The sequence below is a fragment of the Periplaneta americana genome, chromosome 12 (assembly GCF_040183065.1).
Source record: "Periplaneta americana isolate PAMFEO1 chromosome 12, P.americana_PAMFEO1_priV1, whole genome shotgun sequence".
NCBI lineage: Eukaryota > Metazoa > Arthropoda > Insecta > Blattodea > Blattidae > Periplaneta > Periplaneta americana.
Genome location: NC_091128.1, coordinates 79,465,115 through 79,480,116, shown reverse-complemented (window position 1 = coordinate 79,480,116; position 15,002 = coordinate 79,465,115). Strand labels below are relative to the sequence as shown.

The 15,002-nt window shown below is 34.0% G+C and overlaps 1 protein-coding gene across 3 annotated transcripts in view; it reads right to left on the bottom strand.

Annotated features, from left to right (window-relative positions):
* The window catches only part of LOC138710600 (very long chain fatty acid elongase 2-like), an 82,584-nt gene extending 68,834 nt beyond the window's left edge, over positions 1-13,750 (bottom strand). Inside the window, exons 1-3 of one of the 3 annotated variants that reach the window (XM_069841602.1) lie at positions 13,593-13,686; positions 12,889-12,982; positions 3,251-3,441 (exon numbers count right to left, since the gene is read on the bottom strand). In XM_069841602.1, the coding sequence (XP_069697703.1) occupies positions 3,251-3,340 (90 nt within the window). In that variant the 5' untranslated portion in view covers positions 3,341-3,441; positions 12,889-12,982; positions 13,593-13,686. Of the gene's footprint in view, positions 1-3,250; positions 3,442-12,888; positions 12,983-13,592 lie in introns of all 3 variants that reach the window. The other 2 variants (XM_069841601.1, XM_069841603.1) reach the window with 2 other exon arrangements.
* Between the last annotated feature and the right edge of the window lie 1,252 nt (positions 13,751-15,002).

Sequence of the window (15,002 nt, the reverse complement as noted above, 5' to 3'; positions counted from 1 at the left end):
AGGCTCTGTTGACACCATAGATCAAATGGCCAGGATGTATACTACTAAGAGAGGTACCCGTCATTGGCCGTTATCAGTATTTTACACCCTAATTGACATTGCGTGCATAAATACTTATACATTGTACATTATGACTTTCCCAGACTGGTACAAAAAGAAAACAAACAGGCGGCGCTTTTATCTACAGAAACTGGGGTTACAACTAATCAAACCAAACGTGGAACATCGTGCTGCAACCATAATTGGACTGCAGACCAATATCATTATGTCAATGGACGCCATCCTCAAGAATAAAATCACCAAAACAACCCAGAATCAGCAGCAGCCATCAGGGAAAGGGAGGTGCTATACATGTAGCAAACAGTGTAGCACCAAGAGTGAAAAACTAAACAAATTAGCAAAAACAACCATTGTTTGTGGAAAATGCAACTTGTATGTGTGTGGAAAACACAGTCAAAAGACAAACATACGCTGTGAGTGTGTGAATGAGGTGGATGAATCTGAATGAAGATGTGAATGATGTATAAGAATTTGTTCAAGCATTAACTTTCAATAATTAATTTAATTTGACAATTTGCAAGATATAAAAAATATTTGTTTCTTAAAATACATTATTTCTTACTTAAATCACTCAATAAAGAAATAATACTTATGCAAAAATTGTAAATATAACAATAAAGGTAAAATATAATGGTGGACATTAATTAACCCTCCCTTGGTCCAGCGTGTTACCAAAAAAAGCTTGGTCCATCTATGGTTAATCACTTTTATTCGGTTGGCAAGCGATTAGATATTGGTGATCCTTTTACATTTGAATCTAAAAACACAGAAGCTGTTTTGAACAGATCGGGTAACACAGAGAATGTGAGGAGCAAACTTTCAAAACTTGACATGTCACTTTTCAGAAAATGCTACAAATATGTGTCTCTGTAATGAACGTTTTTTATGGTGAATTTTTATAAGAATATATAGCAAAAAATTATATTTTAATATTTCACCACAGAAAATATTTTACTCATTGCATACAGTAGATGTAAGCTTTTGACGTCTGATGTGTTTTTTTTTTCCTAAAAATAGATATGTCAGGTTTTGAAAATTTGCTTCTCATGTGTCGTCATTGGTTTTCAATTTAATGTTCAATCATTATATACATATGCATAATTGTGTTAAATGAAAATGATATGTGGTGTACATACTGTTGTTAAACATTTCATTTAAACAGAAATAACTGCACGCTCTTACCTTTGAAGAGTTATATGAAAAGTACAACTACAGCTACTGCTGCTGCTGATATTACTTCGACTCTTACAACAAATATAATAATAATAATAATAATAATAATAATAATAATAATAATAATAATGTTATGATGGATACTGCAATACTGATCGGGCAGTGTAACATGAGATGTAGTTCCGATTTTTGCCACCAGTGGCTTTAACTTTCTCTTATACATTTCAGTAGTCTCTCAAATGTATACCAGGCCTGGGCGTTAATAATTTGATTGACTCAGATAGGTTATTAGTGACAATTAAAATTTGTTAGTGACAATTAAAATTTATTTCATGTTCGTCTATGCTTATCCTTATTTAACAAGTATATTGGTTATACAATATTTTGTTACATAATATATCAATTGAACGTTTTCGGCTCTATGGAGCCATCATCAGAAACAAGTAAGCCCATATGTATAATATAAGTACACAGTATAATGCCGTACAAGTAAACTCAATTAATATTAATTAACATGCTTCTGTATAAAATCGATGATTGTCTGGCAATAATTACATTATAAATACAAAGCGGCTATGTAGGTCGTATTAGAGTGTTAAAATTGTTAATGATAAAATTACATAAAATACTTTAAAATTATTATAATCAGGAGTAATAGTTGTCCAGTTTGATGCCTGTGTGGATATCCATAATTTGGTAGTAGCTGGGACAACAACTGGGACAATTATGGATATCCACACAGGCATCAAACTGGACAACTATTACTCCTGATTATAATAATTTTAAAGTATTTTATGTAATTTTATCATTAACAATTTTAACACTAATACGGCCCACATAGCCGCTTTGTATTTATAATGTAATTATTGCCATAAAATCATCGATTTTATACAGAAGCATGTTAATTAATATTAATTGAGTTTACTTGTACGGCATTATACTGTGTACTTATATTATACATATGGGCTTACTTGTTTCTGATGATGGCTCCATAGAGCCGAAAACGTTCAATTGATATATTATGTAACAAAATATTGTATAACCAATATACTTGTTAAATAAGGATAAGCATAGACGGCACATGAAATAAATTTTAATTGTCACTAATAGTATATTAGCTTATCGGTCCCATCATGCCTTTTAAATTTAAATTTGACTCAGATAGGCAAGCATTGCTGAGTGACGGATTGTAAAAGGCAGGTATCATAGCTTTCGGCTCTCGCTGGTCGCCTAAAATCCACCACTGATGTACAGTGCCTGATTATGTGTTTGTTTCTAAAGCAGAGTAAGCGAAAATGATATGGGTGGGGTATCTCCTTTCTATTTCCCTTCCCCTTCATGCCCAAGGCTGAAATATACACTGAGACACTGAGTTGGAGGTCTCCTTTGTTATTTGTCCGTAATCTAGAGTGTAACACAGGTGGTGAGTTTACGTTGCAATCGTAATGAATTATGATTGAGAATTGTTAGGATGTCACAATGGAATCGCAGAACTCGTGTTCCATGGGCCACGGGCTTTCCAACGAAAGTTATAAATTCAGGATGGAACGTGATTTGAACCTGAATCCCCTGGCTTATGAGTCCGTAAGTCCAGCGAGCTAGCTTAGAGCCTGCATCGACAACATAAAATACTGCAATAATAATCTGTTACTTGATTTTCAACACCTTGATACAGAAATGACTTTGATGTGTCTTTTGGCAATCTGTCAATTCGTTTCACATTCTGTCTCCTTACTTACTTACTTACTTACTTACTTACTTACTTACTTACTTACTTACTTACTTACTTACTGCTTTTAAGGAACCCGGAGCTTCATTGCCGAACTCACAGTCCGCCCTATTCTGTGCAAGTTTAATCAACTCTCTATCTTCATATCCCACCTCCCTCAAATCCATTTGAATATTATCCTCCTATCCACGTCTCGATTCCCCAAATGTTCTTTACCCCTCCAGCCTCCCAACTAACAACCTTCTGTCCCCTATAAATATTTATTATAATAATCTTATTTGTACTTACTTTTATAACTAAGTAAGAACAGATTAATATTTGCGCGATGTTATACACTGCGATGATTCTATCGATGTTATAGGCAGGTCTGTTCTTCATAAAGCGTGGTCCTGCAACCTTTACAAAATAAAGATATAGTCCCAGAAGAAGAAGGGGAATCCATGGTGGGCCAGTAAGGAACCACGACTCAGTTCTCTTATCTGCAAAGTGAATCCAGAGCGAATTAATGAAAGAAATACAGAAGAAACAAAGTAGTGAAAAACAATTGAATGATAGACTTAATAAACGATAAATTGAATGAGCAAATTCATAAAAGATAGGAAAAGGAAGGAAAGAATGATGGATCGAATATAGGAGGAGAGTTGGGTAGTATCGGACATCGGGTAATATCGGACAGTGCGTTTCTTTCATCTACCAGCAGATGGTAGTAGCCTACCTGAATGACATGGTCACGTTTCTGTGATATCGCATACAGAAACCTGACCATGTCATTCAGATACTATCACCTGGTGGTAGATGAAAGAAACTCACTATCCGATATTACCCGATGTCCTTTATTACCCAACTCTCCCCTATGATATGATATTTGTCAAAAGTAATGACGGCCTTCTACATGTCTGTATTGTGTACCACCACAACTACGAGATCATTTATCTTAATATGCGCTGTTTCATATTGCGTCTTTATATACATCTTAAATTTAAATTACAGTATTATAAATACATAATTATTTCAGTCCGTTCTCTAGTATCATCTACTAAATTATCTCATTCAACTCTTTCTGCATTCTAGTCCCTATACAGTTAGGCTACTCTCTATTCACTTTCTGAGTCCTTCCTTTCGTATCATCCTAAGATCCAAATTCACTTTATTTATTTTAACACACTTCACACGCTTTGATACACGTTTACCCTCATCGGCTTGGTCATTTATGTTACCACTACTTATATAAGTTTGTTCCTTTTGTCTTTGTATTATTTTATTCATATCGGTCTCACATTTTGTAAATGAATACCCAATTTATACACTCTAATCTTCATTATTTTGCAATTTTAATGTGTTATTGTAACATCTTCATAAAATTTATTTTCAATATTTCCTTAAAACTGACGCAACACTAATTATATTGTTTCTTCAGCCTGAAACCAAAATCCACTATTTAAACACCAGCTTTTACGATTACATGCTTTCCGTTCTTTTTCTTCCCTCTAGCGTCAAAATCATCATCCTCATTTCTCCCCAGTTCATGTCTTCATCGCCCCCTGATTTGACTTGGTGGGTATTTCTCCATCCTCCATTTAACTCCCTTTTCTCCTTCACTTCTCTCGCTGAGAAGCTTCTAACTCATTGTACTCGTATTCTTCACCTGACATAATTAGGAACATTAAATCCAGATTTTGAGATGGTCAGGGCATGTAGCACGTATGGGCGAATCTATAAATGCATATAGAATGTTAGTTGGGAGACTTGAGAGAAAAAGACCTTTGAGGAGGCCGAGACGTAGATGGGAGGATAATATTAAAATGCATTTGAGAGAAATGGGATATGATGATAGAGACTGGATTAATCTTGCACAGGATAGGGACCGATGACGGGCTTATATGGGGGCGGCAATGAACCTGCGGGTTCCTTAAAAGCCATAAGTAAGTAAGTTAGCTTGAAATAGGATTATAATTGATTGGACACTTTGGTACATTTATCTTCATAACTAATATATGAATCAACTAATGGACACGGTAACAACAAAGGAAATAAGCGTAACGCATAGATGAACTCTGACATGTAAAAAAATACAAGAATAAAATAAATTACAATTACTTACAAAATAGAAGAGCAAATGTACTCACTTACTATTGTAACGTTCATACTTTAAACTCAAAATACGTAGGATATCTCTGAAAGAGTAGTTGTTAATATGGTCTATGAATTTAATTGTTCTAAGTGACTGTAGGCCCTATTATTATTTCTCTAATAAACCGTTTTTAGGGAGATAAAAATTAACAAAACTAAAAGCACTCTCATGATGCGTGCTTCACTCAAGAGGAGAGAGGAGGAAATATCAATTGAAAGGTACACGATGATAATCGTTTCCTTGTAATGATTTTTGGAACTACTGGATGGCTCAATATTATCGCCTTTCATGACCCAGAGCCGTCCACCCGAGTGAGAATCGGATATTCGTTAAACCGAATATTAGACCACTCCGCGAGACGCAAGAGCTTCGCATACTGTCTATAGCGCCAGGCGTTCAGTATCTATGTCTTTTTTATCTTTCGTAACCGGTTATGCAGGACTCTAATAGCGAATCCTCGGTGTCATCTCAACAAATACTATCTTGCTATAACCAATAAAATTACATCAACACCAAGAAAGCTAATAGTTGCTAATGCGTCGTTAAATAACGAACTAAAAAATTCTGCGCTGTCTCAGGAATAAACTGGTATGTAGAATAATACATCATCCAGTTTCGGGAATGAAACTACAGTTGTTTTGGTTTCAATGTTTAATCTATTTTCGGCTTACAATTGAAGAGTATGATTATATGTGAAGATAATTAATAAAGGGCATAATATATATTTTATTTTTCAATAAAGCAATATTTCGAAATTAGTCCAAGCTCACAACAAATTTTCCACTACGATTCATTCAAAATGAAGCAAACTAGTGATGGCACAGGTCTACAGCTGCTCTCGATGCCGATATATTACTGATAGAGACTATACCGCACGGCTGATTTTATACGCAAATTCAGCGCCCTCATTCCCGTAATGAGGGGAGAATGACGTCATTGGACATGGTCGCACAAGTTACATTGGTTCGTGGCTCAACTAGGCCTAATAAAAATATTAGGATTCGGCTGTGTCTCATAATGTTGTTACAGTAAGCATTTGAAATCCTGTCACTTTTCTTATCACCACAGATCCCGGAACGGGTGGCCATATTCGGTGCGGGGAAATACATATGAAGAATAAAGGGGGGGGGGAAACCTGAACAGTCACGTTTTACTGCTTTTATAGGCGAGCAAGTTAAAAGTTTGAAGATCCATGGGTATATTCTATCGTATTTCGGTTATCACTCTTAAAATTTCTTTGGATTAATGAAGTTGTTATTTTGTACTGTTAAACTATACAAATCTATATTACCTGATATCTAAGAATAGAAAATATTTTGGACTTAGCAAGTTTTTCCCCTGGTGCTCTTCAGTTTCTACGACAAAATCATGTCCAGGTAGAAATTCATAGTATAAGTTATGTTTGCTTATTGCAAGAAGAAGAAGAAGAAGAAGAAGAAGAAGAAGGAACCGATAAGTTGTTTTCCAAGAATAGCCTATTCATTGCAGTTCTTTAATTTATCTTATCATTTGAAGGCTGCTTGTAATGAATTCATTTATTGCATTACAAACGGGCAGATACCCGGAGGAAATAATGATACAGTACAAAAAGAAAAGAACATAATTCACATAAAAATACAGAATACTAAACAAACAACACAACAGAATCGAAATGCAAAACAAATCACAAAATAACACGACAATACAAAATAAATAAAACAACACACTGAGCCTACAGAACATACTGTCATATAAACCGATGGAACATGGCTACCTGGGACCGGTCTGCATAGGAACTCTCTGTACACTACAGAAGAATCAGATTTTTATATTACGTACAACCAGAATCAAAGCAAAAGGTAAGATAAATTTCTAAATTTCCCTCACTATTTGGTCCAGTTTGTAGGTACATCTTTAAAATAAACATACAATTTAAGTATTGGTATTAAGTTATTACACTGCCTTATAGGAATATAGGCTATAACTAGTTTAAGAGGTTAGGTACAGCTTACAGCAATAAAAGTTTTGGAAATATTCAACATTTTTTTCCTCCATTACTGTGTCTTGTACAGTAATGAAAATAATAATTGGTATGTGTAAAACACTGTCTTTCTGCTATATGAAAAAAACTATATATATTTTTACGATTAAAAATTATTTATATACATTTTTTTTTTCAAAATTCAAAATGGTGGCAGTTTACTGTGCAGTGATGAAGCGTTTCCCTCATAACTCATAAACTTGTTAACTTTTTCATATTCTCTCTCTTTTATTTTATTGCTGAAACTCATGTTTACAATATCATGCTCTTTCAACTACATTCCTTAATAAAGAATATTTTTTTTTATTTTGTGTTAATGAAAATATTGATATTTGACCATTTTCTTAAATGATTTTATTTTTTATCAGACAATCTATCAAAGGAAGAGAAATGATCTTGCATCATATTGTAGATATGGTATGCTTAAATACAAAAAAATATATATCACTGAATGTTGGATAGTTTTTGAGTTAAGTGGAAAACGCTTCATCACTGCACCCCGTGAACTTAATTTTGAAAACAAAAAAAATGTAAGTAATTTTTAATCGTAAAAATATTTTTTCATATAGCAGAAGGACAGTGTTTAACACGTAGGCCTACTAATTTTCATTTTTATACAAGATATAATAATGAAGGAAAAAAATGTTGAATATTTCCAAAATTTTACTGCTGTAAGCTGTACCTAAGAATACTGAACTCACATGAAAAGTACATGTTGACAGAACGTGAGCCTTTCGTTTACTAGTGCGCGAAAGATATTTTCGTATAGTTACGTATAATATTTTTGGCACAACTACATGGAAATACTATGTGAATTAATAATCAAAGAATAAAATTACAGGCTATTGAGGTTTGTGTAGGCTAGGAGTCATGACCTTCTATTACTACATAGTCTTTATAGTAGGTCTAGTTATAACGTCATGACGCGTCATGATTATTGTGTAGCTATAGTGAGGGCTTGTATATTCTGAACCATGCAAAAACTCAAAAAGGATCTATCAAAAATATATTTATTCTAATATTAAGAGAGAGATTATGAGGAGGCGTTATGTAAATTAATACTAGAAAATCTAAAGAACGATACATGAAGGAATTTAATTCTTTTTTTTTTTTTTTAAGAATGGACGAGATATAATAGTGAGGAATTAATAACGGAACACGTAATGCTTGCGTTTTTCAATCAAAAGATATGTCTGCTTATATGCTGTGTTAAGCTGTAGCTATGAAATTGTTTGTATATTACTCGTATTTCTGTTTCTGTAAGTAAAGCTAGCTGTAAGCATTTTTAGTAGGAGGCATTGACTATAATATTATTTGTGCGAGATCGTGCGTATTTGCTTGTTTTCCGCACAGAACCAATACGCGGTAAGTGTGAAATACCACATTCAGTATTCCCAACGTAACATACATAACATAACAATTTCCCTCTTCTTACCGCTTAAGCGCGACATTCATTTTACTGCTTTAGGCTTTTAACATATTATTTTTAGAGACGTTTAACATAGTAATAATTATAAATTGGAAACTTACCACTGCAATTTCACTTAAATTGCAATGTTAATTATTGCTTTTAAATATTTGCAAAAATTAAGTAAAGTCTACTACTCCACGAAACTTATTGCATTCCTGATACAAGTAACATTAAGGAAGCCGTGAAAAAATCAACAAGATTCCAGATGCCGATGTTATTACTGCAATATGTTATATAAATAATATTGTTAAAATATTAAAATGAAAAAATAAATCATTACATAACCTTACCGTTTGTTTTAAGTTCGCCTTTATAGACTGGGAGAAAAAAAAGACAGACGTATATCACGGCCTGCTGGAGTATAGTAAACACAGAAAACATTTTATAGCAACAATGTTGAAGAAAGATATTTTGGTTTTCCGAAGTTGCCGTCATTAAACAGAAACCAACATGGCTTCGCACAAAATAATGTACGATACAAGAGCGGTATGTTTGTTTTCATGTTCTCGGAAATTAAAAAAGCTCAACTACGTTTTGCTTTTTCAATCTTTTCCTCGACCATGAAAACGTCAACATACCGCTCTTGTAACGTATATTACTATTGTATGTTCATAGTTGACGATGTGTTGATATTGAGACTTGATAGTTTTCATAATATTTCATCATAGCTGTTTATATTACTATGACAACTTTACGGTATTCGTACAGAAAAGTGAATCATAAACTTGCTCTTGCCGTACGCGTACAGCAAAGAACTAGGGCTACTTTCTAACCAATAATGTGGTATAAAAGCTGTAGTTTTTATGTAGGTGTGCCAAAAAAAACGTTATTTTCGATCGTGACGATCACCTTGAATTTTGACCTGTAACACAATGCTGCTGATGTTGCAAGCAGTACATTCGACGTTTCTCTGTCTTTGAATACTTCCATTTATTCAGCGACATAATTTTCTCCCTCTGTTGAATTCTCACAAAGGACTAAACTGTAATAAAAATACGAGAATTTAATTTAAGAAGATAACTATGTATTGTACCATTAGTCAATGTACAGGGCTTTTGGTTAGGGAATGTTCTCTTCTATTAGAAATACGGGGCTAGGCTATAGACTTGCTAATCTGTTTGTTTCTTCTTGTTAGATTCTAGAGGGGGGCAGTCCATACATTTTCTTAAATTCCTGAGGCACAGTGAGAGACAGTTTTCTTTAATGATATTTTTAAAGTTACCGTACAACTGCAAACTACGCAGTATTTTGAAGGTTCTCTGTCAGCTCTCCTTTAAATTATGTACAATGGATGCATTGCCATAAATTTTCTTAATTATAACTTTGATATTTGTGTATGAAGGCACGTCCTTTATAATAACCTGATAGCAGTTATCAATTTCATAGCTTTATTCTTTTCTTTAAAAATGAGAAAAGCCTGTAAGAATTTTTGTTACTATTCTAGTGCTTGTAGAAAGTAGAAACACATAACCATCGCTTTGTACCAAAATAATGAAATGACTAGACCTCGTGTACTTTGAATATACACAGACACGAACACAAAAATTAACAAAATTTGTAAAAAAAATGCACTTAAGCTACTTAAACAATTTTTTTACTTTATTTTAACACCATAAACTTCATATCAACTTATAACGTAATACACGACTTGAAAGTTGTTTAGAAAACAAGATGGCGATCACCATGGCAACGGCAGCTCCTGACGTCAGACTTAAGGAGTTTATTACTGACGCCGAGAAGCAAATGAAACAAATATAACAATGTAACATAATCTCACCCATTTTAAAAACTGGTTCTTACAACACGTGTATTACTTTTATACTTGACGCGACATTTAAAAAAAGAAGTGTGCAAACCGACGTAAACATATTATTCACCAGTTGTCTATTTGCAAGGACAGCTAGTACCTCAAGACATTCTGTTGATAACAATTTATTCCTATCTAATAAATGAAGTAATAAGCATGACCGACGACCAATAATAATATATTTTAATTAGAAAGGCCGATGTGTTGGAGGTGTAATTTAGTGCGGTAAGGCTGGTTTTTTATTTTTAGGCAGATGATCCCTAATAAAGATCATTCACGAACGGGGGAATTATATTTTAAGTAATATCTGCGATATCCACGTATCAGGAAAATGAAACTGAAATGAACAATGTTTTCTTCTGTCGAATGGAGGGTTGTAATATTTATTTCAAATTCAACCCGTAACCTAATTTTTCAGCATTTTATTGAAGAAACTCAAGAAACTATTTCCCGGTGTTAGTGTGTGAGACAAAATACATGTTCTTTAAGACATCATTTAAAAATACAAAGAGTAGGCTATTTGTAGGTAGACTGTAACTACATCGATTCTCAATTACCGACATTTTAACATTCGGCTACAATGATTCTGATGCACTAAATCTCAGCCAATGATGTTTAAGAGGGATTGATATTGGGCTCAATTCTACAACAATATTGGTCTGCAGACGTTCCGTCTACGTGTTGCTTCTCGGATTCAATCAGTCCTAGTTTTCTGCCCGAGGGCAGTTCTTTACTTGTCCCCTTAAGGGGACTTGGCCCTGAAATATGACCTAATATATTAAAAAATTTCATAAAAATATTTGAATTTTATTTTAACAGAATAACATCATTTTAGCACTGTCGCTCTTTTTCAGTTGACTCTTTTTTTTCAACATTTGCCGTATAAAAAGGCTTTAATGTCGACAACTTTTGATTTTCACAAAATCTTTACTGTGTGTTAGAAATGAACTAATAATAAAAAGCCACCGGCGCCGGCGTAGCGCAGTCGGCTGAGGCGGCTGCCCGCTGATCCGGACTTGCGCTCGGACGCTGGTTCGATTCCCGCTTAGGCTGATTACCTGACTGAGTATTTTCCAATATTTTTCCCATCCGTAAGGCAAATGTCAGGTAATCTATCGACCTCACCTTGCCAACTACCATCTCGCTATCACGAATCCCATCGACGTTAAATAACCAACTAAAATTAGTAAACACATATTATAAATGTATTTCATATCTTAAGATATTATGTATTTATTAAATATTCACATAACAAATAACAGTTAAGAATTAGTAAACTTCATTCTTTTCTCCATAAACTGAAAACGTAAGTAAGGTAACCTACTATATTGTTTAGTCAACTGTTCGAAGACAGATTTGAACCTCATAAGTGACACTAATAAGGCACCACTCATGAGGCAACTAAGCCAGAGAATAATGGGGTAGAGTGGCCATTTTCTTTTCCCCTCCATTGCATATGTCGCTGACTAATAAGATATTACATTAATCAAACTTCAGATGTATACAAACAAATTGTTCTCCCTCTGATAATTATGGTGTAACATGTATAATCATTTGAATGTTCAGGACGAAAATTTGTGACTGTTGCAGCATTTTTAATCCGCTATTGTTCAAAACACTAAAATATCAATGACAAGGTAATAACAATAAGGTAGGAAGTTCAAATTTGGTAATATCACTAATAGTGTCTTAATATTTTCAGAAAGATAGGTTAAATTTGTAGGATTTTTATACCGGTAATGTCCCCTTAATTTTAATAGAAGATTTTTGTGTTTATGTATCATCTTCATAATTGCATTAGACTATTATTATTATTATTATTATTATTATTATTATTATTATTATTATTATTATTATCATCATTGCAAATTGTTAACCTATTTATTTATACCAATTCCATTAGGTCAATCACAATTCTCTGTATAGAGATTAGACGCAATAATAGGGATTTTCTCAAATCCTTTCTCACTTTTTCTGTCAAATATATATATTTTTGTAAATATTTGACTTTCCGTACCGAAATTATAATTGAAGGGTTAAAAAAAACAACCATAGTCCAAAAACATGAATTTTCAGGAGAAACAAAAAACTATATGACACGGGTGTTGTTGACACTTCAAGTATGAAATTCATCTTCAACTTAAATTACCTCATAGAAATACATGTGTAAATGTGGTAACTGTGTGCAATGGAATAGAATGCTTTATTTTCGCTGGCAGAGTTAAGGCCATAAGGCCTTTTCATCCATTCAATCAGCCTTAATCAATACGATAAAGACATTTAAATTACGAATATTTACAATGCACTAAAGAATCTCCAGCAATATTCTTCAGTTGAATTTTAACGACTGTTTATTTAATTTGAGATAAAGCGCATACTTAAAAGTAATAACTTAATTTATGAGCTAAACGTAATTCAATTCAGTCTATATACAGTATGTAAAGAATTATAATTAAGTTGAGATAACTATGGTGTTTTTAAGAAAAAAAATACTCAGTTGTGGCTGAAGTGTGCCTCTCCTTTAAGCTTTTTTTATTTATTATATCCTGTTTCTTCTCCCCCCTGTTTCTTACATGGGGTTACTTCTGCACCTAAAGATGACCTTATTGAGTGTAATTAGTTATTACTGCCACCGGGTATACACCCATTTGCAGTGTGAATACATACATACATACATACATACATACATACATATATGCATAAGTAATACAACAATTCACTTGCCAAAGTATTTTTCTCTGAGGCGGTTTTTGCCGCGTACGTAAGAAACAGTACTACCAATCTGCTACAGTTTAAAATTGTTGGATAAATGTTTCAAGATGATATGGGATATCTTTAAATGCACCATCGTCCTGGCTGGACAATGTTTTCACAAAAAAGAAAAGTATTTGTATTATGGTTGTTTCATGAAAGCCACTGAAAACTTCCACTCCTATAACATAGGCCTATGGCGTTTTTCCCTCCTAACAACTAATTCAGTAGATGGCCGCTACAGTATGCACACTACATGCTTGATATATCAAATTTAATTTTTTTTACTATGGTTTTTTTTTTCAAAAAAAAAAAAGCTTCAATTATTACTTCTTACTGATTTACACACGATATTACTCTATTGGTGATTCTATGCATACAACTTCAATTTTGTAGACTCGAAAGGCTTCCATGGCTTTTTAGGTAGCAGTCAAACTGCGATAAACTTACCGGCGAGATCGTATACTATATGTACGTAGGTACTGTACACTGTTGTCAGCAGTCCCGTCATTGCCACGCGAATATGTCCACTGCTGCGTGTCTAATGAGGCTTAAGGTACGATCACGTTGACGATAGTAGAGTAACTGGCAGCCGTAGTGGGGGAAAGAATCGCTAGAACCATATTATGACAACGTACACGTTGACTCATGAATGGTCGCTTTACTGCTATAGCTTTTCAGCAAGCTGTAACACAGGCGGCGTTATGGGGGGACACTGCCCCCCCCCCAAACTTGTCTGAACTCTTTTTTTTTCTATTAATTTTAGAAAATGTTGAATTCAAAAGATCTTTTTTGCTTTTGCTTATGATCAAGTTTCTGTACTTAAATTGATGAATTAGTCTTGAGATCATATGTCTGGACTATAATATTTATTTTAAATTTCTCAATGTATAAGAATTCCTATACCTCATTTGAGGAATGGAAGGACTATAATGTTTCTTTTGTAACAGCCTGTACTCATGTGTTAGAAGTCTGCAGGTGTTCAGGCCGCCACTTGGAGATGTATGAATAGCAAACTGCACAACAATGCAGAAAAAAGAAGTGATTCCGGTATAATGTGTAAACTTAAAGACGAGTTTAACCATAGCCCTCTCTAGTCATGGCCCGGCCCTGGTAATTGTGGCAACGTCGCAGCCCGTCCTATCAGCTCAGCAATGTGCCATGTGTTTCAGTGTAAGACGCTCTCCTCGCTTGTGCATTTGCGCCTATATTTCCATTGTTATGTTGTCTGTGATAACATAAATTTTTCATAACCATGTCAGATAGATCTATGTGTAGTGACGGGCTGCTTAAGTAACTACGATAAGACAATAAAAGCAGAAGGATAATATTGTAAGTTGTTTTCGGTTTCCTAAAGATCCCAAACTACGCACTAAATGGATTCGTTGGGTTTCACGGGGAGACTTGTCACCAATCAACACATCTGTGGTATGAAAGGAATATTTTCAGAAAAACTGACTTGAGCTTTGAGAAATACACCGGCAAGGACGAAAAGACGAGGTTTCGTAAACGCGGTCATCCAGTTTTGTGTGAAGGTGCAATTTCGAATGCGTTTCCAAATTTTCCTTCATATCTAAGCAGTGTGACTGAAACTAAATGGAAAAATCCGCAACAGAGGAGAGAAGAAATTGACAATCGCCTTAAAAACCGAAAAGAAAAAGGCAGACGAAGAAAACAGTGTGTAGCATTTTCCTAATTTTTTGGAAAATATATCAAAGAAACTGTCTAAAAAAGACGGGTCACTATTTAAAAAGGAATCTTGTTGAATAGTGTATGAACTAAACGTAACTAATGCTCCTAAAATAACTGTTAGCATTAGAATAAACAGGGATTTTAGTGTGCAAATGCACATGGATGGTG